The sequence below is a fragment of the Balaenoptera borealis genome (assembly GCF_965194805.1).
Source record: "Balaenoptera borealis genome assembly, chromosome: 4".
In the NCBI taxonomy this organism is placed as follows: domain Eukaryota; kingdom Metazoa; phylum Chordata; class Mammalia; order Artiodactyla; family Balaenopteridae; genus Balaenoptera; species Balaenoptera borealis.
In genome coordinates this window covers 149565137-149588635 of record NC_138861.1, presented here as the reverse complement: position 1 = coordinate 149588635, position 23499 = coordinate 149565137, and the positions used below count along the sequence as shown (strand labels likewise).

The window sequence follows — 23499 nt, the reverse complement described above, 5'->3', positions numbered from 1 at the left end:
ACTGCACGTGAGATGCTTCATTTTCCAGGGCTTCATTAGCACCTCTCCCAGCATAATTTACGTTGGATTTACTCAGGTAGGCAGACTGTCATGTGAGGAAATTCTGTACCAGTTAAGTGGTTAGGGTTAGGTGAGAATCAAAGGGAACTCAAGAAAGAGCTCGGATACACACGTTAAGAGCGAACTTGCAGGAGACCTGACATCCCCGTCAGAGAACGCGGCCCTCCGGAGGCCACGGGGACGACGGGCATGTTCGCTCACTCGCTACGGGTGTGAGCTTGGGAGCGCGCACGCGTGGCTCCCATTCACGCTGATCTGTGGGAATCCAAGCCCACGACGCACGAAGTATCCTCTCCGGGCCGAGGCGGCTGTGTCTGCACGACTCCAATCCCACGCCTGGGGCTCCACGGGCACGGGGAGTCCACGCGGCCGGTCCTCTTGCCTCCCGCAGCAGACACCGCCAGGGGACACGTGGGGACGCCCGAGCCGCCTCAGGAGCCCAGGGGGCTGTGCAGGGCCACGACGCCCCGCTGCCGGCAGGCCGCACGCTTGCCTGCCACAGCTGGGACCGCGACGGCACCGGGCCACCGCGTGAGTCCAGAGCAGACTCCCTGGCGGGGTTCAGGGATTCCAGACTGACTGAATCTTCGTGGAATGATGAAAATCAAAAATGACTGATTCTGAAGTTTCTCATTTATTCCAGACAAAATATTAGACCTGTCTCTAAGAATCACTTCAAAGCAATCACCGTCACGTTAGGACTGCTGCGGCAGACGCACGAAGGGCCACCAAGGCACCTGAGAGCCGGGCGGGCCCTAATTCTTCACTTCCGCGGCCTCCTTCTCGGCCTCCTTCTCGGCTTTCTCCTTGGCCTTCTCCTTCTCCTCCACCTTCTCCTCCTTCCCCAGCATGGCCACGATCTCAGCCACCTGGCTGGTGGAGATGTGAATGTCTTCTTTGTCCACCAACTCGATCACCTGCACACACGGGAAGGGACAAGGGCCTCAGAGGTGGCTCTGCCCCCTCACAGCATGAAATCTCCCCTCAGGACACGGAGGGCAGACGGCACACGGCCACCAGGCTGGAATGGCCTTTGGCGCCCGTCCGCCGCGCTGTCCCGCCAGGGGCCCTTGGTCCTCCATCTTCCCCGGTCTTCTGAGGGCCAGACCCCCACCCGCACAGAGCCAACAGGCTCCACAGCCCCAGACCAGGCTATGAGCCGCCAGGGAGCGGGGCTCGGAGAGCAGGAGGCCCACGGTCTGCAGGCCCAGGCGAGGGCACCAGCTGTGCCTCCCTCAGGTCCCAGGGCTGCAGGAAGGTGGGCCGGACGACACAGAGAGGCTGCCGGGCCGGGCCCTGCTCGGGCAGAGCGCTGTGAGCGCCAAGGAGGGGCCCCAGACGACGGGCCCTGCCCAGCCACTGCTGCCGCTAGGGTGACGGCGCTCGGCCCACGAGCGGGGAAGGCCGTGCTCCCGACCAAAGTGACGTCCGCTGACATTCTGGGTAGACGTTTGAGTGGAAAGTCCCCGACGGGCTGGAGACCCTGGAGCCACGAGAGCCGCCGGCGAAGGTGTGCTCTCCACAGCAACGCCAGAGCCCACAGCCATCCTTGTGAAGGCGGAGCCCCGTGCAGGTCTCCTGGGCTGCCCAAGCTCCCGGCACCCTCTCAGGCCTCAGGCGGCCCCCAGGGGTCCTGAGGCCCAGCCCCGAGGACCGCACGCGTCCCCTCCGGGCTGCCACGGCCCAGCCACCCCAACACCGTGCTCTGCAGACGAAGCCAAGCATCCAGGCAAGAGCAGGTGGCCTGCTCCGGACGGACGGCCTCACTGCCCTGCCTCCGCTCTGTGTTCGCGGCGAGGGCGAGACCAGCCCCAGGGGCCTCTCGGGTGGACGCACAGGTGGAAAAGGCTCCCAGCAAGACCCCCACGACCCACCTTGACAAGGTCGTCGATGTTGACCTTGCCATCCTTATTTTCGTCCAGGGCCGAGGCCAAGCTGACGAGCTTGCTTTCGGGAATGTGCTTGATTTGCTTCATGGCACTGATGAGCTCAGCGACGCTGATGACGGTCTCCCTGGGGGACACAGCCCGCATGCGGCACAGCTGGCGCCCCCTCCAGCCTCACTGGGGCCCCGTGGGTCAGACCTGCCCCAGACAGCCCCTCCCTCCAGAGCTCCCTCGCCCCGTCCTCTGGGAACCCCCAGCTGACTCGGACACAGAAACAGAAACCACCGCCCCGTCCAGGGTCTCCTGTGCGTGTGCAGCCGCCCAGCAAGCCCGGCCTCTCCAGTGGGGATGAGGCCACCGGGTCCCTTAGGCCTGCCTGCGCCCTGGTCAGGGTGGGAGGGGCTGAGTACGGCCACACTGCCCTCCGACCAGTGAGGCCAGGTGGGCCCACACAGCACAGCAGGTCAATCCAAGAGGGGACACTGGCCTCGCCCAGGGGGAAGGGCCGCCAACCTGAGGACAGCAGGGCCCTGCAGCCAGCCCGCCCGCCCGCCCCCTGGAGACGTGGGCGCTCGCGGTGCGGTGCCTGGCCCACGGGAGTGCCGAGCGTCAGCTGCTCCCGCCTGGGGGGGTTTCATTCGCCCCGCAGCCACTCACACGACGCTGGCCCCCGCCGGCCACTGTCCCAGTGCAGAGCCGGCCCCCCGCGCAGGGGGTCATTATTGAGTTGCCTGCGTGTAGGGGTTCAGGAAGAGAGAGGAGGCTGGAGGGAGGGGAGAAGGGACAGGGAGAGGCTGGCGGTTCCCAAGGGAGCTGTGATCCGAAGGACACTCTGGAAGGACCGGTGACGACAGCCTGGAGAGAGCTGGGGGCAGGGGGGTGGACACAGGGAGAGCAGGCAGCTGCAGCTGAGGTCCTCCAGATGTGGGCTGACAGCGCAGCACCGTGTGTGCGTGCGCTTATGTGTGTGAGCGTGCGCGCGTGCAGGGAAGACCCAACTTGGGGCCGCTTCAGTGACAGTGTCGTGGAGAAGTGGGGACACCTTGGTTCTGGCTGCAGCCGCTAGGTCAGAGGGGAGGGGCGGTTGGTCACCAAAGCTGAGAAACACGCTCTGGTCAGAAAGGCCCTGGGCCTCCCGGACCCCAGGCCCCCGGCGGCCACGTCGCCCACTCACCCCGCAGGCGAGCCCTCGGCGGCCGGGCCTAGCCTGCCAGCCTTCTGGTCGGCCTCCAGCTGCGTGAGCAGGCTGTCGATCTGCCCGATCATCTGCTGCACCCGCTTCGTCAGCCTCTTGCTGGCTTTAGACTCTTCCACGTAGATTTCTTTGCCAGTCTTTGAAAGTTCCTTCTTGATCTCCTGCAGGTCCTAATAAAATTATTTGCTTGTAAAAAGACTGCCTTAAAACTAAAAAAGAAACCTTCAGTTCACCTTGCAGAAGTAACTGGATTAACCCAGACGCCATCATCAAGGTGGGAAGGTCTAGGCTGTGCGGGAGCAGTCCCATTAACCCGAGCCACAAAGCAGCAGGCTTACTGCCGTCTATCATGCAAACTGGTTCTTATCTTTGCAAACTCAGGCACTGTTTTTGTAGCAAAGGAAATGAACTCTGTCCTGAACCCCGACTTTCTTCCTGACAGTGAGAGAATCCAGGAATGGTGAGTGCCTTCTTAAATTCCAACTTGTGGTTTTCCCTATGAGCAAGCGTTACAGGGAAGAACGGGAGGTGAGGTGGGGACTAGAGAACCCACACAAGAGGGCTGCCACGACAAAGTTCAGAAAATAGCAGATTATTTTTACCAATCTTAGAATAAATAAATAGATAAATAAATAACTAGTAAGTAAGAAAGAAATCTCTTTTGGGGAATCATGAACAAAAATAAGATTTCATATACCAAGTGACCAGACTGTTCATCTGATACCTTCATAGGTTTAGAAACTAAAAAGATATATGCGTGTCATCGACAAGGGCGAATGGCCAGCATTCCAGGGGAAAGTGACCCAGTGGGATGACTGGAAAAGCTACTGAATAAGATTTACTTAAATTCAGTTTTCTCCCCAAAGACCATCTGGCCAGCTTATCCCTTATCTGATGGAGGCATCACTGAATACTCGGGGGCCCGATGCAGCCTGGGTTTACTCTTGTCTGTAGCCGCAGCCCTGCCCCGCCATCCCCGCCGCCCCCGCCCCGCCGCACCTCACTGTAGTCCTGGACGTCCTCCTTCAGCAGCTCCAGCTCCTCCTTCTCCTTCGTCAGGGATTTCTTCTGCCCCTTCAGTTTCGAGCAGGCGTCACTGAGTATGTCAATTTCCTCCTGAGTTATTTCCTCTTCCTGGCAAGAAAATAAACAAGCAAACCGAAACCCTACATGAAGGGGAGTAACTGGCTTTCCCCCGAAGGCTTGGCCACTTTTCTATCCGTGTCCTGTGTCCGCACTGCGCTTGCCAGTCTCGGGCTCTGGGCGACGGGACAGGCACGTGCAGTCACCGTCTTCGCTCTCCGAGGGGCCTCCTGCACCCGAGCGCACCTGTGCAAATGTGTCCGGCAGATGTGTATACCCACGGAGTCACCACCACCCGACAGAGAAGTATCGTCACCCTGAAGGTTTCCTCGTGCCTACGTCCCCACCCCCACTGGCCTGCCTTCTGTCACGACAGCCTCGTTTGCTGGAATTCTGACAAACGGTGTCAAACGGCTCAAGCTCCGTCACCCTGAGATTCACCCACGTGACGGTGTGTTCCTTCTGACCGCCGTGTACGATTCCATCCGCAGATACACCAAACCTGCTTCTCCATCGTTGTGGCTATTCTAGGTCCTCTGAATTTCCATATATGTTTTAGAGTAAGTTTGTCAATGTCAACAACAAAGCCTGCTGGGATTTTGATGGTCTTGAATACACAGATCGGCTGGGGAGAATTAACATCCTACCAACACCGAGTCTTCACATCCACGAGTGCAGTGAAGCTCTCCATTTATTTACTGCTTTAATCTACCTCAGCAACATTTTACAGCATCCTGTACAGGTCTTCATATCTACTTTCAAATCTATCCCTAAGTAGTTCACTTTCTGGGTACTATTGTGTGATATGTTTCTTAGAATTTCAACTTGACTGTTCACTACTAGTACAAAGAAGTACAACGACCTTTTAGGTGCTCATGTCATCCGTGAATAAAGAGTTTCACTTCTGTGTGATTTTACTTGTTCTTTTCTAACCATCCTGGCCAGACCCTCAGTCCGATGCTGAACCGGTGGTGAGAGTAGACGCCCGTGCCACCGTTAGGGATCCTGTGACCACAGGTGCCACTCTGGCTGCTTTACGTGGGGTTGAGAAGGTTCACTCCCACTGGTTTGCTGAGAGACCTTTTTAATTGAGAAGAGATGCTGGATTCTGCCAAGCGCTTTTTGTGCATCTATTGAAATGATCATACATGGTTTTTCTCTTGAGGCTGTTAATGTGTTCGTTACATTGACTAATTTTTTTGTATTCCTTGGACAAACCCCATGAGGTCACAGTGTATTATCCTGTCTACAGAACAGCTGCATTTCACTTACTACAAACTTGTGGAGAATTTCACACCTGTGTTCAGGACAGATACTACTGGTCTGTAGCTGTCTCCTATCCATCTGGTTTTGGCATCAGGGGATGCTCATCTCAGAATATCCCCTTCTCCTCAACTTTCTGCCAAGAGTTTGTGCAGCACGGGAAGGATTTATTCTTTACATGTTTGGACTCATCAGCAACTTCACCCCTGAAGCCATGTGGGTCTGGAGCTTTCCCTGTGGAGAGGTTCTTCAGCTACAAACTCAATTTCCTAGAGCTATTCAGGTCTCTGTCCGAGTGGATGGTCAATACCGATAAGACCCAGGCTTGCGCTACAAATAGGAAATGGTGGTGCCCCCACTCTCTGTGGCATCTTTCCAACAAACCAAGGTTCTTCAGTGTAAGTTTTTAAAGGTTTGTGCTCCTTGCTAAGAAATCCTTGGCGGTCCTTAGTTCATAAGCTCTCCGGAGAGTTTAACTGTCCTTTCACATCTAAGTCTTTAATCCACTGGAAATGGGACGCATCCGTTTCCATGGAGACAACTAACCATCCTGGCCCTACTGCTGACGAGTGATCCCTTCTCCCAGACCACGCTCCATGGGCCCAACCAGGCCCCGCCTCTGTTCAGCTTCCCGGCCTCAGCCCCAAACCGCCTTCAAAATGACCCTGGTACCTTGGTTCCTGACCCTTCCCAGCCTAGGTCAGCCCGGGCTCCCGGGACCCTCCTCCTCCCAGCCTCCTATCAGTGACAGAGTGTGTGGGTCTTTGTCTGTCTCCTGGGCCATCACCAGGTGAACAGAGGCTCACCGGGCTTATCCCAGGCTATGCCAGCCCCTGTCCACCACACCACACCAGCCCTGCAGCCCACAGCTCCCTTCACCAAGACCCCCGGTGTTGATGCTTTATGCTTTCTCTTCTCATACGAACAGCCTGGCTCCTCCCCGAGACCTGACCTCCCCGCCCTGCACCCTCTTCAGGGTCCCCTCCTACGCACAGGACTGGAGAAGGCTCCTCCCTGAGGCCCTGCAGTGGGGCCCTTCTCTCCACCTCCAGTGACCCCACGGGGCCCATCAGGGGTCAGTCCCCAGGCCGCATCCACCCGGCCCTCAGGACACGTGACGAAGCCCACCCCTCCACCCAGGTATCAACACACTCGACTTCACACGCACCCCCCACCATGGCCTCGTCCCCCCTCCGACCTCTGAATGCGGTGGTCCCCTGCCCGCCCCACCCCGTGACCTCGCTGGGAGTCCCCAGACATCAAGATGCCGTCCTGCTTTCTGTCTCCTACTCCAGCTGCCCGACGCTGCCGCTGCCCGTCTAGCAAACACATCCTCCACCCAACACGCCTTCAGAAGCTGCTCTGCCCATCATGCTCCGTGTGCCAGGGGCCACCTGGCGGTTCCGCCGGCAGAAGGCGTCCCGCGAGGAACATGGGCTACGACCACGACGGCGAGGCTGCCAGACGCGAGCACCCCCAGCGCGCACAGCACGTCGGGCTCCCTGCGCCGGGCAGCTGGGAAGGGGGCAGCAAGGGGGCTTCCCCGCTGGGTGCCCTGCCACGCAGAGCACAGGGGCCGGAGCCAGGGCAGGGCCGCCTCCCCCTCCCCGGCCTCGCTCTCCTCGCCCCACGACCATCCACCGCCACCCTGAGAAGCCAGGCTGCGGCTTTCCGGCCCCGCTTCCTCGGGAGCCCCCGCCCTGCAGGCGGGCCCGCTGGCCCTCCGGCGCGGCTCCAACACCGCTCCCTCCAGGCGGGCGCCGTTACCTTCAAGCCTTTCAGGACGGGCGCGCTGTCCGTCAGGGCCTCGGACGGCAGGGTCACATCAGGCTCTTCCGGCTGCGGCTCGGCCACCAGCCTCCCGGAGGCACCTTCTGCCACCACTTCAGGCTCCACTTCCTTCTGAAACGCAAGGCCGCTGCCGGCTCAGCACCACGCGTCAGACCGCGGCCTTCCCGGGAATCCACACCGGCAGACGTGCCGCTGGCCAGAGGGCCGCCAAGTGAGGGGCAAGGTCCACAGAGCCCGGCCGGCTGGCAGCGGGGTCTGCCTCCGCCAGGTTCCGCCGCAGGACCCTCCACGCGGGCGCAGCGCGTAATGAGCGCAGTCACGCAGCTCCTGCATCCACACCCCAGCGTCTACAGGGCCGCCGGAGGCCTCGGTGAAGTCGCCACGGCCTCAAACCTCAGCTTCAGGGCCTCAGGGCCGGGCTGGCCGCTTGCACTGACTGGCGCCCGAGCCGCAAGAGGGAAGAGTGCGTCCGCCTCGCTGTGCCCCCACCCCACCCACCGGCCTCGCCCCACCCCACCCACCCGCGGGCCCCGCCCCGCCCCGCCCCCGGCCCGCTCACCGCCGCCGCCGCCGCCTGGGACCGCCTCTGCAGCTCCTTCTCGCGATGCTCCTGCCGGATGGCCGCCTCCTCCTGCAGCGTGGCCTCCAGCTTCGCCTTGTTGTCCACCTGCTCGCCCTCCACCTCGGCCACCTTCACCTGGGCCTCCTTCGCCTTCAGGGAGGGGACGCCCGTGAGCGCGCTTGGAAGCGGAGCAGGCGCGCCCCCGCCAGAGCGGCCCACGCGGCGCCCGGCCCGGGTCTCGGGGCGTCGTGGCCATCACGGCTTGCTCTCCGAGGAGCAGGAGCCCCGGCTGCTGGGAAACGCCCTGAGGACCCCAAGGGCCACCTTCTGCACGCACCGCAGGGCCCTCAGCGTGCAGAGGACAGACGAGAAAGAAAAGAGGGGGTGAGCGGCGGGTCCAGGGGCTCCCCCAGAAGGGAGAGGGCCCCCGGCAGAGTGAGCAGCAGAGGGGACCTCGCAACACGCACCACAATCTCCGGGAGGGTCTGCAGGGTGGACGTGAGCTGGTCGGCGGGCGAGAGGGTGTCAGGAAGGTACATGGCCCGGGACAGGACGAGCAGCGACGTCGGGACCTCCTGGTGCAGGTGCAGCTCCAGCCACTGCAAGTGGGAGGCAGAGACCCGGACTCACCCGACGGCCCCGTCCCACCCACATCTCCTGCGACCTGGGCAAGGGCTTCCGGTTTGCGTAGGGGAGGGGAGGGGGAGGAGGAGGAGACTGGTGGCAACCACCACAGCGGCACCTGAGTGGGCGGACCCCTACGTCCCCCAAGCGAGTTCTCCCAAGCGAGTTCTCCCGAGAGACACCGCAAGCTCCGAAAGGCCTATTTACTGCTGTGCTAATGCCCTGTGCCCACCTTGGTCAAGTGAGAAGGAGACACCCCCCCAGCGAGGCCGCAGGGCTTGGAAAACACTGAGCGAGACGGCCAGGTTCTGTTCCCAAAGTTCTTCACTTAACAATGACACAGAAACTCCAAAGGTGGCACTGGTGAATTCATTTGGCGTTTGAGGTTTGCACAACTACCGTGAGCTGGGCGCTGTTTGAGGCTATTTTAGTGACACAAAGGCAATGTTCAAACTGACAAAAAGGACCCCGACGATGCTGGGACACAAAGTAGACACAGGACAAAAGATGGGACGAGAAGAACTCCCAGAACGGGGAGAAAATGCCGAGCATGGGTTAAACGATGAGAGAAGGAAGACACCTGAGTCCTTGGAAACCAAAATACCCCGATTCCTGACATCCCTTGGCACAGCGCCCCGCACTCGAGTGCCCCAGGTGTGCTCCAGCCCAGGCGGACCCAGGGCGCCCCTCACAGAGGAGGGTCTGCGAGGGGACCCTTTCGGAGACAAGGTCAGTGAAGACAGGGACAAGAACGTACTGCCCACTAAGCACCGTCTGTGTCAGCAGGGGGGCAGCGGGTGTCAACAGATCTTTGTCTACACTGGGAAGACAACCCGAGGGGGGTGCCCAGCTGGCGCCCTGCTCCTTCCGATATGAAGGCTGAGTTGCTGTGACTGTTGCCTACCCATCATCGCATCCACTCAGACCCATGCCGGCGGGGCAGGCCTGTGGCCCTGCAGAGCCGGCCCCTGGCTTCTGCCCGAGGGCCCCTCTGAGCGGCCGGAGAAGGCAGGGTCACTCAAACCCAGGCTGCCAAGAGCAGGGGCTTCGGAGGTCGGCCTGGCCTGGGTCCTACTTCCCCAAACACCCCTGGCCTCAGTTGAGAGCCGTACTGGAACTTCAAAGGAAGCTGACCTCGTCCTCGTGTGTCCACAGAAGACCGGGCGGAGGGAACAGCAAGCACACCAACAGCAACCAAGAGCCGGGAGGGAGATCGGAGCGGCACCCGGGAGCGGCGGGCAGCCCCCGCGTGCGGAGCGCACACAGGCCCCGGCCCAGGTGGGAGCTGAGCCGGAGCAGCCTCCCACCTCCTGCTGGGACGCAAGGGCCCCCCACCACGCCGCACGCACCTGCTTCAGCTGGTCCCGCAGACGGTCTTCCGTGACGCCCAGGGCCCGCATGCCTCGCGCCCGACACGCCGCCTGTAGCTCCTTGACGTTGAGGCTGTCCACCCCCTCCTCAGCGATCAGCTGTCAAAGGAAGCCAGCCAATTACCTCCTGAAGGGTCACTACGGGTCTGTGCTGTCTGCATTCACACGCTTGGGAACTAAGTGTCTGATTAGAAACCACCTTCCTGGGCTTCCCTGGTGGCGCAGTGGTTGAGAGTCCACCTGCCAACGAAGGGGACATGGCTTCAAGCCCTGGTCCAGGAAGATGTCACATGCCACGGAGCAGCTGGGCCCATGCGCCACAGCTGCTGGGCCTGCGCTCTGGAGCCCGAGAGCGACAACAGCTGAGCCTGCGTGCTACAGCTGCTGAGGCCTGCACGCCCAGAGCCCGTGCTCTGCAACCCCCCGCTCGCTGCAACTAGAGAGGGCCCGCGCGCAGCAGTGAAGACCCAGTGCAGCCAAAAATAAATAAATAAATACATTTATAAAAGAAAGAAACCACCTTCCTGTTATGCTTCGCCAAACACAAGATAAACCCCCACTACCAAGGCCCCGGCTCCCGGTTTGCAGTGATCAGACCGTCTGAGAGGGTGGGACCCTAGGGTCAACAGCCAGGACCCACCCCGAGATGCGAAGACACCCACTCAGGGCCTGCTCTCTGCCCAGGGAGCTGCCCTGCTGCCCGAACCCCCTGCTTCTCCCGTCCTGCACCGTGCAGGGACAAGGGGAGAGGAGAGGAGGAACAAAGGGCAACAGTGCCACCTGCTCCCCCCATTTAAACCCCCCAGTGACCCTGTGAGGAGGACACGACCGCTACCTGCATCAACTCTGAGACAACCATAGATGGACGTGCAGTCCTACGGTTCCTCCCCATGGTAACACCTTACAACATACAGTATCAAACCACCGCCGGGACGCAATGCCGAGCCAGTCCAGGCAGAAAACATCTCTGTCCCCACGAGGACCTCACAACGCCCTTTCACAGACACTCCCACCCCCTCCTGACCCCTGGGAACCAACCACCAGTCTGCTCTTCATCCCTGTAATTCTGTCATTTGAAGAGCATTACAGGAATGGGACTGCACAGCACATAACCTTTTGGGACTCCTTGAGGACCCACGCAGTTGTGTGTAGGAATAATCCACTCCTTTTTATCAGTGAGTACACTGCATGGTACAAACGTCCTGATTTTACCGTTCACCCCGTGAAGGACATCTGGGTTGTTTCCTTTCCCCATCTTCCCGTGGGGCACGTGGATCCCATCTGCACTTGTCTCCTGCGCTTCTGGGCACATCTCTGCGTCCATTTTCAGGGGCTGCTCTGGTATCACATGACGCACCTACCTCGTCATGGAGGGGACGTGGTGGCCTCCCCCCTTTGTCCTCCCCCACTTGTTGAGCTCGTCCTAATGTCACCTACTGACACAGAGCCACATCACACAGTGCCCCATTTTTGCCTCCACCATCACACTTTACTTAGAAGACACACAAGCAGAAGCAAAGCCTGGTGCTTGTCGTGTTCTTTCTTCCTGACGCCCCAAGGTTCCTCTAGGGCAGCTCTGCTGGTGACAAATTGTCATAGTTTTCCCTCACCTGAGAATGCCTTGATTTCTCCCTCGTTTTTATCTTTTTTATTTTCGCTGAATCTAGGATTGAATTGACAGTTCTTTTTTTTTCAGCACACAAAAAATACTTTCCAGTTCCTTCTGGCCTCCATGGTTTCTGATGAGAAATGCACCGTCATTTGAATTGTTTTTCTTGCAGGTAAGATGCCATTCTCTCATTGCTTTCAAAATTATTTCTTCTTCATTTTTTTTTAAAATAAATTTATTTATTTTTATTTTTGGCTGCGTTGGGCCTTCGTTGCTGCGCACGGGTTTTCTCTAGTTGCTGCGAGCGGGGGCTGCTCTTCGTTGCGGTGCGTGGGCTTCTCACTGCAGTGGCCTCTCTTGTTGCAGAACACGGGCTCTAGGCGCGAGGGCTTCAGTAGTCGTGGTGCACGGGCTTAGTTGCTCAGCGCCATGTGGGATCTTCCTGGACCAGGGACCGAACTTGTGTCCCTTGCACTGGCAGGCAGATTCTTAACCACTGCGCCACCAGAGAAGTCCCTCAAAATTATTTCTTTGTCCTTCACGTTTGTTCATTTGACTATGTGTCTTCGTGTGGATTTGTGTTTATCCTGTCTGAGGTTCACTCAGTTTCTTAAATCTGTAGATGTATGTTTTTTACTGAATCTGGGAAGTGGCCAACGGTCAGAATGATCCATTTTCTCGGTCCTCTCAGCACTAGCACCCACTGATTGTCTTTTTTCATTCACTTTGGGGTCCTCCTGGTTCTCAGCGTGAGGAGTGATTTTCAACTGAAGCTGGACATTTTGGGTATTATGTGATGAGATTCTGGAGCTCACTTCAATCTTCTATCCTAACTGGCTTCCTCTTGACAGTGCTCTGGCATGGGGGTGTACTACCCAACGTTTACAGGTTGTGTAATTGACAATCTGGCATCTATTTTTTTTTTTTTTAATAGAACTATTTATGTTGATACTGATATTCCTTTTTTTTTAATAAAGGATTTGTTTATTTATTTATTTTTTAAATTTTTGGCTGTGTTCGGTCTTCGTTTCTGTGCGAGGGCTTTCTATAGTTGCGGCAAGCGGGGGCCACTCCTCATTGTGGTGCGCGGGCCTCTCTTGTTGCGGAGCACAGGCTCCAGACGCGCAGGCTCAGTAGTTGTGGCTCACGGGCCTAGTTGCTCCGCAGCATGTGGGACCTTCCCAGACCAGGGCTCGAACCCGTGTTCCCTGCATTGGCAGGCAGATTCTCAACCGCTGCGCCACCAGGGAAGCCCAACAATCTGGCATCTATTGATCCAAACTAACCGACAAAGTTGTTTACATCTCCCCGGCAGCCTGGCTTTCCTGGGCGTGCGAAAATCATATTTCAAATCCTCCAACCACAAGCCTTGACCTCTGCTTCACGTCCTGCCCAATCAAAACCGTCTTCAGCTGACCACTCCCGCCGCACCAGTGATGAAGGCCGAGTCTCGATTCCTCCCTCCCCTCACCTCCTGGTCCCCGTTTCTGGGGAACTGTGAGCACAAGTTCCTTCCAATGGCCCTGAGCTCTCTGTGACATCACTCAGTCATGGCAAATCACATCCCGGGTACGTTTTGGAACAGGTGAGATCTGGCCTCCACTGAGGCCAGGGGCAGAGGTACTTCTGAGTCTGCTGGGAGGGGTGGGTGGAGTCTGGGCTCCCCGCTAGGCCCCGCACGCCTCCCTGGCTGGGAGGGGCAGGAGAACCTCGTACCGGCCCCTCCTGACACCACTCCAGCAGGGAAGTATGGAGAGCGTCTTGGGACTGTCAGGTGCGGGTGGAGGCCAGGCCCCCTGCTGGTCTCTACTGACACCACAGGGGGCGGGGGGCCGGGGATGAAAGAGCCAGCTCCTCGAGGCCTTCCCCGATACCATCCCAGCTGCTACAGCCTGAGGGTGGCGGTCCCAGCCCCGCTGCCACTGTGTGTGTGTGGGTCCGGGGGGGGGGGGGGTCGGGGTGGGGGAGACACTGTTTCCTGTGGTGTCTGGCTGGAGCAGAGCAGTCACTCTCTGAAGTCTTCTGTCCTGCTAGGTGGCCCCGTTCCTTTCCTTTGACCACAGGATGGGATTCTAAAGTCTGTGCTCGTTGGCGATTCTGGCTTCTTCAGCCCCATGGCTGGATCTATGAGGCACAAAGACCTCCTGTGTCATTCCTGGGGTCCCAGGGGCTTCTCCCCACTTTTCAGAATCTTATGTATGTTTTTTACCATTTAACGTCCAGGGGAAAGTATGCCCCCTCCACCTTCTCAACAGCAGAGGTCTGGCCACCGCCCCACCTCATAGGAATCTGAAGCACTGAGGTGAGGTGACTTGTTCAAGGTCACAAAGCTAGTGAGTGGCCAGGACACAACCCAGGCCTCCTGCCTTCATGCTGCCTCTCCCGAGGAGGGGCAGCCGCAAGGCAGATTCTCCAGCAGAGCAGAGAGACAACTTCTCTTCATCCTTACAAAATGCAGTGATGATCTGCTTCTGGAGAACAAGAGAGACAGTTTTACCTGCAGACGGAAATCTCGGAGGATGGGTTTAAGAGTGATCAGACCAAGAAGAAGAGAGGATAAGTAAACTAAACATACAAAAGGATGTAAAATACGGGAAGAGCATATGTGATGCAGGGGCCGTGAGCAGTCTACGGGGAACATAAACCACGTCGGGGGTGGGTGGGGGGTGGTGTTTAATACAATGATGGAAGCGTCACAACCAGGAAACAGGATAAGCACGGACACAGACACGCCTAGGGACGTTACCGTAGAGCTGCTAAAATCCAAACAAGATGCAACAAAATCCAAACATCTCAGATGCTGCCGGAGAAAGGTGGACACCTTCAAAGGAACCGTAATAGGCCTGCCAGCTGACATGCACTCAATGGCATCTTTAAATGTAGAAAAAAGAACTGCAAGCCTGGAGTCCTATACCCAGCAATACCCTGCAGGATGGAAGGTTAATACAGACAAATCCATACAAACAGGAACCGAGGGGACTCCTCAGGTGGAGGAAACGGCCTGGGTGGAAATGCAGGAAGGAAGGAAGGGGGTCAGGAGGGTAAATACGTGGTGCACACACATCAACTCAGGAGCAAAAGCGCATGCAACACAGAGGCGGGGGAGGGCGAGTGCAGCTGGGACGTGGCGCGTGGCAGGAAAAGCACTCAGTCCCATTAGACTCCTGTGTGTCGAGGAAGCTCACTATAAACTCTAGAGAAACTGCTAAAACAATACATAAGGAACAAGCTAATGGAGAGGGGATGGAAGAGTAAACATTTGATTAATCCGAAAGAAGGCAAGAAAGGAGATTAAGTGGAACATAAAACACATAGGACAAACAGGAAAAGAGTATGGACTAAATACTCCAACTATCTAAGACAGAGGGTCGTCAGAGCAGATTAAAACAGTAACAAACACAAGGCAGAGAGGATTCAGGAAGCCTGTAAGTAACAAGAGGGAAGATCAGCCCAGAGGCAAGCTGGTTCAGCTATCACAAGACCAGACGCCACAGACTTCAAGGCAAGAAGCGTCACTAAGGAGAACGAGGGACGCTTTGTGACTTCTTCAGACACACACACTCGGGGTGCACACTGCACGGGGGCAGGCAGGCGGCACAGCTCCGGAGCAATCTGGTCACGGGCCAGGACTTGCTTTTGGCCTCCTGCCCTTTTTACTCAGGAGCCCCAATTCTAGGTCACTATTTTTATAGGTCCTATCGAAGATCTGGGGCAAAATTCACATTAATAGGTATTTATTAGAGGGTTCTTTAGGGTAGCAGATTAGCTGAAGTGACGGTTAATAAACTAGGACACGTTCGTATAATGAAACATTAGGCCGTCTTTAGAATCCACCTTTTCAGCAACTACGTCCCACCACGGGAAGGTGTGCTGTCACGGCGGCTGGAGACCGTGTGATCCCAGCACTCACCCCAGGAGCGGGCTGTGGGCGCTCACCTTGTCGTCGGCCTTGATGGAGCGCAGCCGCATGGTGAGCTGGAAGCGCAGGAAGTTGTTGGTGCCCATGGACTGCAGCTCCAGCAGCTTGCACAGCGCCACCAGCTGCAGGCGCGTGAGGTTGTCCAGGGTCAGCTCGTCCTCAAACAGTTTGGAAAACCGCATGATTTCCTCGTTGCTGGGTCTCTCACCCGTCTCTCGGATCTGCGGGAGCCATCGTAAGGGTCACCACGGGTGGGCTGTGTCCCCCGCACCCCCATGGCCTCGGGCCACACGCCTCAAGTCAGGAAACAAAGCAGAAGGGGCCACCCACACCCTCCCTCAGCTCCGCTCACATCTCCTACCGGGAGTGGCCCCTGCGACCCAAAGCCCTGGGCGCTGCCTGGCTGGGCTCCTGCGAGTGAGGCGTCCGCGCAGCACATGGCACCCGGCCCCTGGACCTCGTCTGCTACGCCAGCGGAGCCGAGGCGGCTGGCCGGGAGGAGGCCGGGGCCTCTCCGCGCCGGGCTGGCGGGCGGCCTTGCCTTCCTCCCGCACCGCGGACGTGGCTATGGGGCAGTCTCCCCCTCCTTCCCAGCCCAGCCCCCTGCTGGTCACACCTGTGGGGTCTCTACCTCCCCCAGGGCTGCTGCAAAGTCTGGAGACCCAGGCCAGGGCTTGTGAACGTCAGTTCACGTTCTCGGGACAGCAGGCTTGACCTCCAGGAGCCCCGCCCCCATCGTGCACAGTAAAAAGGAGGGAAGAAAGGAGACAAGGCACGCTCCCCAGATAAGGCAGGCAGCCCCGAGGCGCTAACCAGCACTGGGGACCCACGCGGCAAGGCCTCAAGGGGCGATGCATCACAGCACCTTCTGGAAAAACACGGAGAAGTCTTTGGTGGCATTCCCCTTGGCTGCCTTGTTCTTCAAGGCCATCTCCTCGATGGTGTCCTGAAGAAACTTGGCCAGCTCCAACTTGACCCGCAGCTGCTTCTTCAGCCTCTCCTCCTGCGAAGTCAGAGAGGGCACTGCACTCCTGGGTTCCCGCCCCGCGCGGCTTCCTGGACGGCGCCGGTCCGGCAGCTGCTTCGAGCCCCAGCACGGAGTGCAAGTACACCCAGCCCAGCGCCGCCAGGTGCCTCCTGAACAGCACTTCCTCCACCCACGAGCTCTGCGTTTGGAAACTTTCTATTTCACAATTTTAAAAAATTTGTGTGACCCTCCCCACCCCCCGCCAGAGAAGGGGCCAGCAAACTCCATAAAGAGCTGGCCTGTAAAGCTTTTAGGCCCTGTGGGCTGAGCCATGTGAAACACGAAGGCCATCAGACAATCCATACACGACAGGGCATGCATGTCCCCAGAAGGCCTTACTGACCAAAAGGGGCAGGGCTGGCATGGCCCGTGGGCTGTAAGTCTGCCAACCCTGCCCTAGACCCGTCTCGCCCCCCCACGAATGGGTCTCGACCTGTGGCTCAAGGAACACTGGTCTAGAGAAACTAGAATTTAAGACACATTTAAAGAGAAGCAAACCTGAAACCAGCATCTATTAAATAATCATAGCACAGCATGACTGAATTATGAAGAAAACATAAATTTAAAAACATCTAACATCGGAAATGTCAGTCATAAAACAATGCAGCCTTGTAACTGCTTTCAAACTGGGTCTGAAACGAGCCGGTCACCTTGATGGACTGGGTCTCGAACGTGGACGGTAACATGTTGGGGAAGAGCTTTACGGCAACAGGAAGCAGGAACTCCATGAAGGGCACCACCACGAAGACCAGGAAGGGCACCAGGCGGAAGAGGTCGGCACAAATCCGGAGGAACTGGAAAGGGGCGGAGGGACCAGCGGGTGACCGGGGAGCATGTCTCGCGCGGTCGTCCGCAGGAGCAAGAGCGGACGCCTCGCAGGGAGCAGACAGCGCTCCGGAGGCGCCCTGAGGCCAAACCGCAAGGCGGCGGCCTTCACAAAAGCTGGGTGGAAGCCACCTCCCCGCGTGGAGTGGCACCCATCACTGGACGCTGCCAGTGAGCCGCCCCCCAGGGCGTCCGCCAGGTGCCCACCGGCCTGGCGGACAGCTGGACAAGACTGACAGCCGGAGGACTGGCCACTGCTGGCAGCAGCGAGGGCCTCCGGGGAAGGCTGCGGCCACACCACGCACTCCAAACGCTCTGCGGAAAGGAGGGCCGCGTGCTGGCGGGGCACTTCTCTTGTGCTCCCTGACACAATCGGTTAGATTTAAGCCTATGCTACACAGCAGTGATCAGGGAAAAAATCCAAGTGCCTCACTGATGTAAACAAACCACTGCTGATGACATTAAAGACATCTGCGACTTGAAATAATCGACAATCCCTGAGAACAGTGGACAATCGCTGCCGGGTCTCCGGCAGCTCACCTGCCCCCTGCACCAGTGCCTACTCAGCACATGCTCCTGCCCCTCGGAACCGCCGGGGTGCACAGCAGCCAAGACTACACTCCCCGCGTCACCAGCTGTGTTTCCACCGTGACTGACGAGACTGTCTTTGGAGGGGTGACGTCATTTCTATTAGGGGCCTCGTTTCTGGCTGGAGCACCACTTTCCATGACGGTTGCCCTCCCGGGGATCAGGCGTCACCTACCCTGCGACAGTGGTCACTGTGATCCCCTGCACAGGGTGTTCTCTCCACTCGTGAGGGGACGTCCCAAGAGCACGCAAATAAACACCCCTCTCTCTCCCCAGACACACTCATCGCGGTTCCTCCCAAACCAGCCTCTACTCTGATGGTCACAAAACAGCAATTTCCCAACTCAAGCCCATCTCCCCATTTATCAACCTCGCTTTGCACCTTCATTTTTCTATTTATTATCAAAATGGACTCAAGGAATCCCATGTTTTTCACTTGTTTATAATTCATTATCATTTATATTTTTATGCTCAAATGATCCCGGATATGACCCTTCAAGTTGGTGCCTATGTTTTTTGACATTCCTCCATTAAATTATCTTTAGCAGTTCTATCGAGGTTTAATTCACGTACCATAACATTCACTCATTGTAAGTATGTAATTCAATAAATTTTGGTAAATTTATAGACTGAAACCATCTCTAAAATCCAGTTTTAGAACATTTTCATCGTGACAAAAAGTCCCACTGTGTCCATCTGCAGTTCACCTCCACTTCCACTCCGGGGTCTAGGCAAACAGGGATTTGATTTGTTTCTACAAATTTGCTTTTTCCGTACATTTTCCACGCACGGAGTCAGCGTCCAGCTCCTGTGACCAGTGTATAAGCGTCTAGGAGCATCATGTCCTCTTGGCAACCTGACCCTCTCGTCACCATGAGTGACCTCTTCTGCCCTGGTAATCCTGGCTCTAACATCGACTTTGTCTGATATTAACGTTGGCTTTCCTGGACTAGTGTTAGCACCACTTACCTTTCTCCATTCTTTTACTTTTAACCTATTTGTGTCTTTACATTTAGATGTGTTCCTTGTAGAGTACACAGAGTTCAGTCTTGCTTTTTTATTTAATCTGACAATATCAACCATTTAGTTAATAAAACTAGAAAAAGAAAAAACCATACGACCATCTAAATAGACACAGAAAAGATAAACAACAAGAATTTACTGTATAGCACAGGAAACTATATTCAGTATCTTATAATAACCTGTATCATGAAAAATAATCTGAAAAATATATATATAATTGAATCACTTTGCTGTACACTTAAAACTAACACAATATTGTAAATCAACTATACTTCAAAAAAATTAAAAATAGTAAAAAAAATAGATGCAGAAAAAGCATCTGACAAAATCCAAAATCTGTTCCTAATAAAAAGTCTGATGGAATTTACAAAAAAGATACTAGAACTAAAAACTGAGTTTGGTAAGTCTGCAAGATACAAGATCAATATATAAAAATCAACTGTATTTCTATATACGAGCAATAAACGAATGGAAAGTGAAATTTTTAAAATTCTATTTACCTACAACAGACAGAATGTGGAAGCAACCCAAGTGTCCACGGATGGATGGTGCATAAACAAACTGTGGTCCATACACACAACGGAATATCATTCAGCCTTAAAACAGGAAGGAGATTCTGACACCTGCTACGGCGAAGGTGAACCTTGAGGGCATTCTGCTCAGTGACACCAGCCAGTCACAAAGCACAGATCCTGTGTGATTCCACTGATATGAGGGCCCTGAAGGGTTCAGAGTAAGAGAGACAGAGAGTAGATGATGGATGCTGGGGGCTGGGGGCAAGGGGTGGGGAGCTGTTATTTAACAGGTGCAGCTTCAGCTTAGGAAGATGACAAGAAATGAAAAGAGTTCTGGAGACAGATGGTGGTACCGACTTTACCACAGTGTGAATGTACTTAATGCCACAGCCTGTATACTTAGAATGCTTAAAAAGGGTAAATTTTAGGTTGTGTATTTTACCACAATGAAAAAATTCCATTCACAATACCATAAAAAATATGAAGCCACACACTATTGCTGAGGGAAATGGAAAAAGTCCCGTTTTATTCTTCACTGGCCATCCCCAGAAGTGCCCCCATTGTTTATTTTCCAGTCTTTTCTTATTTTCTGACACACGTTATTCTAGTACCACTGCTGTCCCAGCCCTTGACCAGTTATGCTTCCAAACAGCCCCGGTTCCTCTTCATGGGGGTGGTTAGACGCCAAGGGCTGGGAGTCAGGGGTGCTCATTGCTACTGGGGTGTCACTGCTGCTAGGCCGGGTCCCCAGACTGAAAGGGAGCAGGAGGTTTGACAGCATGAAGGACCAAGGATCTGATGAGAGCAATTTAACAAAGGCAGAAACTAAGTCACGAAACAACAGCTTCATCTGTGACAACTCAAAGAAACCATGGGGTAACTTTCAACAATGCACTTGGCATAAAAGGATGGATTAGCAGTTCAATCATTCTAAAAGAATCACTCATATGGTGAGGGTGTCAATCCTTCAACATGCTGCACCTTAAGCAAGCAATTAAAGCTCCAAAGGAGGACTTCCCTGGTGGCGCAGTGGTTAAGAATCCACCTGCCAATGCAGGGGATGTGAGTTTGAGCCCCGGTCTGGGACGATCCCACATGCCGCGGAGCAACTAAGCCCGTGCACCACAACTGTTGAGCCTGCGCTCTAGAGTCTGCGAGCCACCGCAACGAGAAGCCCGCGCACCGCAACGAAGAGTAGCCCGCTCGCCACAACTAGAGAAAGCCACTCGCAGCAACGGAGACCCAACGCAGCCAAAAATAAATAAGTTTTTTTAAAAAAACAAACAAAATAACCCCCACAAACTCCAAAGGCGGAGCCGTGAGCACACTTCAGGCAGAGAACAGAGCCCCGCGGAGCCCACCCACGCGGTTACGGCTGCACCTTCTCTACAGGGCTGCGTCAGCCACACACTGTCCCAGCGGAAAATCGGGGACCCTGAGGTGTCTGAAAGAAACATTCAGCTAACTCAGGCGAGAACTAAAGCTACTGCGGGACAATCTCTTGCTGTGACTTTAGACACTTAAAGCAACTGACAGGTGAGCCCAGCAGGGGCCCACGCCCATTACCTGCCTGCGCTCTCGGCGGGTCAGGCTGTGGCCGTGCAGGATGCGCCAGAGCATGCGCGCGGCGATCTTGGTGTCGATCCAGAGCAGGCGGAAGCCGTGGTAGTAGTGCTTCAGCTCATCCAGGACCCGCTGGCCCAGGGGCTTTCTCCCGGCCGCCTCTGCGGGGGGGCTGTACACGGGGCCGCCTTCTTCCAGCTTCTTGTTCTTGTCTTTTAGGGACCGCAGGGACTTCTCCACCACGGAGTCATCGCCCAGCGAGGGCGACGAGCGCCAGCAGCGCACAGGAAGGAACCTCGGCGCTGCGACCACCACGCACGTGTGCCGGGGCCTCAGAGCCCAGCGGCCGAGGGGATCGCCTCGCGAGGAAAGGCACACGGGGTGGACGGGACTGCAGCTGCCAAACGGAAGTTTCCTTGAAGAGGGAAAAAAGAAGCCAGGGGTGAGGGGCCGGCCTCGCTATGACCTCCCGGAGGCAGCGCAGACCGCAGCTGGATCCACACCTCACGCCCAGCGTCCCAGCGTGTGGGACAGACTCCCTGCCCCTTCCTGACGCCGGAGAAACACACTCAGGGGAGCCGGCCCCACAGGCAGAGGTGAAGGGGCTGCTCGCAAAGGTCTTGTGAGAGAGGCCAGTGAGGGCTGGCCGGTCCCCACGGCCTCGAAGGAGCAGGTCAGACACAAACAACCAGCAAAGGCTTGCCTTCCAGACAAGACAGACCCAACCTCTGGGTGGGTCTCCCAGGGCAGCCCTCTCCCCTAGCAGGTGACTTTCTACAAAGACCTGCGGCACCTGAGCAAGTCATGAAAACCAGGGAGGATGCTGCAGTCAACGGTGCCCCGCATCTGTGCAGCAGCCGGGCAAAGGTCTCTGTGCAGCAGCCGGGCAAAGGCCTCTGTGCACCAGCCGGGCAAAGGCCTCTGTGCACCAGCCGACCAAAGGCCTCTGTGCAGAAGGACACAGACCCGGTGAGTACAGCCCGAAGCCCAGGCCTCCCTCTCCTCCCCTGCCGCCCACTCGGCTCCCACACTGGCCTCCTTGCCCATGCGCAGAGGCAGACTCCAGGCCCAAAGCCTCCGCAGCCGTGCCTGCCTGCACACCCCACAGGTGCCGGCTCCGCCCTGGGCTTCCTTGGGCCCCCCGACCTGCGGGGCTACCCTGGTGCCCACCCCTCTCACATCCTCACACGTGGGCCGTCTCCCACTGGACCATGGGCTCCACGAGGCCCAGTGGGGAGCCGCCTCCACACCACAGCGGGAAGCTGCAGGGGCTTCCGGAAGTGGGAACCTCAGAGCCCTCTCCGTCGGCACCATATCAGGCCTACAGGGCTGCCCAGACCCCCGCCACCAGAGAAGGCCAGTCTGCTCTTCCGGGCCCCAGGCAGCTGTGTCCTCGGTGTCTGCCTGCAGGACAGCCGCTCGAGGAGGGCCACTCGCTGCAGCCTGAGTTTCTGGAGCCTGGACCCGGCCCTCCCCAGCTCTCGGTGCCCACTAGACCTGGCACAGCCCAAGGTCTGGGCACGACGAAGAGGTCCCCTTCCAATGGCAACACCTGATGGAAGGCCATTTACAACCCAACATTGGAACAATCTACCCACACAATTCTCCTTCCGTGTTTCACCATCTTCTCATCTCACGTGTCCCTTCAGAAACCCCTCCCTGCTCACGCACAAATCCACCACTGGGTGGCCGAAGGCCCACGCACTTGAGAGGCTGTTGATCGCTGACACACCCCAGCTCCTTCCCACCTGTCCAGTCCTCCCTGCGCACCTGGCCTGCTGCCAGCAGCGAGGACCCGCGCTCTGAGCAGACCATCCCAGCTCAAACTCCAGCTCCACCGCTGACTGCTGCGTGACCTCGAACGAGCAACCTCTCTGCTTCAAGAGCATCCCTAGCGGATGTGTGCGGGCTAACACACAGCAAGTACCCAGAACAGTGCCTGGGGCACAGCAAGCCCCATGAAAGCAGTTGAGAAGCCACCGGTCAGGGCTGGAAGAAAGCTGGGAAATGTCTAGTTTAGCTGCTCCTTTTATGCACGGGGAACACTGAAGGACAGGCCCACCTTGGCTCTGGCCTGTATGGGCAGAGACAGCTGGCAGATGGCACCCCCCGCCGGCCTCTCTTCTGTCCCGAGCCCTTCGACCCCGCAGTCAACACCTAAGCCAGGAAAGGCGGGTCCCTCGAACCTGCCCTGTCCTGAGTCCCGGCGGCTGGGTAACAGCCTTGCCCAGGGCACGGCAGCACCGCTGGCTCAGCCATCACCCTCTGTGCCTCAGTCTCACCTCTCAAAGCGAGAGATGATCATGCCCACATCTCCTGTCTTCATCAAGCTTAATTATCCAATTTTCCAACACAGTTACCAAGGAAGCAAGTGGCTTCCTCGAGGTGTGATGTCAGTCACAAGGGGCAGCCAAGGGGCAAGGACATAGACCCAGGAAAACAGACCAAGCAGAGAAACATGGGGTGCATCCAGCGAGGGCCATCAGGGCCCCAAAATCTGGCTGTCTTCACGCATGTTAGAGAGATTATTAACGATCTAGCCAGAGAGATTTAGCTATATTCAAAAAGCACAAAATTGCAAAATTATTAAAAAATT

At 56.7% G+C, this 23499-nt stretch overlaps 1 protein-coding gene and 1 long non-coding RNA gene across 2 annotated transcripts in view; one reads left to right on the top strand and one right to left on the bottom strand.

The window, feature by feature from the left end:
* Nucleotides 1-675: 675 nt before the first annotated feature.
* The window catches only part of LETM1 (leucine zipper and EF-hand containing transmembrane protein 1), a 31188-nt gene continuing 8364 nt past the window's right edge, over nt 676-23499 (bottom strand). The window contains 12 exon segments of the mRNA XM_082390873.1: nt 676-977; nt 1935-2073; nt 3121-3311; nt 4141-4275; nt 7255-7389; nt 7838-7990; nt 8308-8439; nt 9814-9933; nt 15380-15583; nt 16228-16365; nt 17040-17183; nt 20907-21318. Of these exon segments, the coding sequence (XP_082246999.1) occupies nt 816-977; nt 1935-2073; nt 3121-3311; nt 4141-4275; nt 7255-7389; nt 7838-7990; nt 8308-8439; nt 9814-9933; nt 15380-15583; nt 16228-16365; nt 17040-17183; nt 20907-21318 (2065 nt within the window). The 3' untranslated portion in view covers nt 676-815.
* Nucleotides 9940-11666, top strand: LOC309628162. The gene is made up of 2 exons (XR_014244207.1): nt 9940-11009; nt 11531-11666. It is a non-coding gene; the product is annotated as an uncharacterized lncRNA (long non-coding RNA).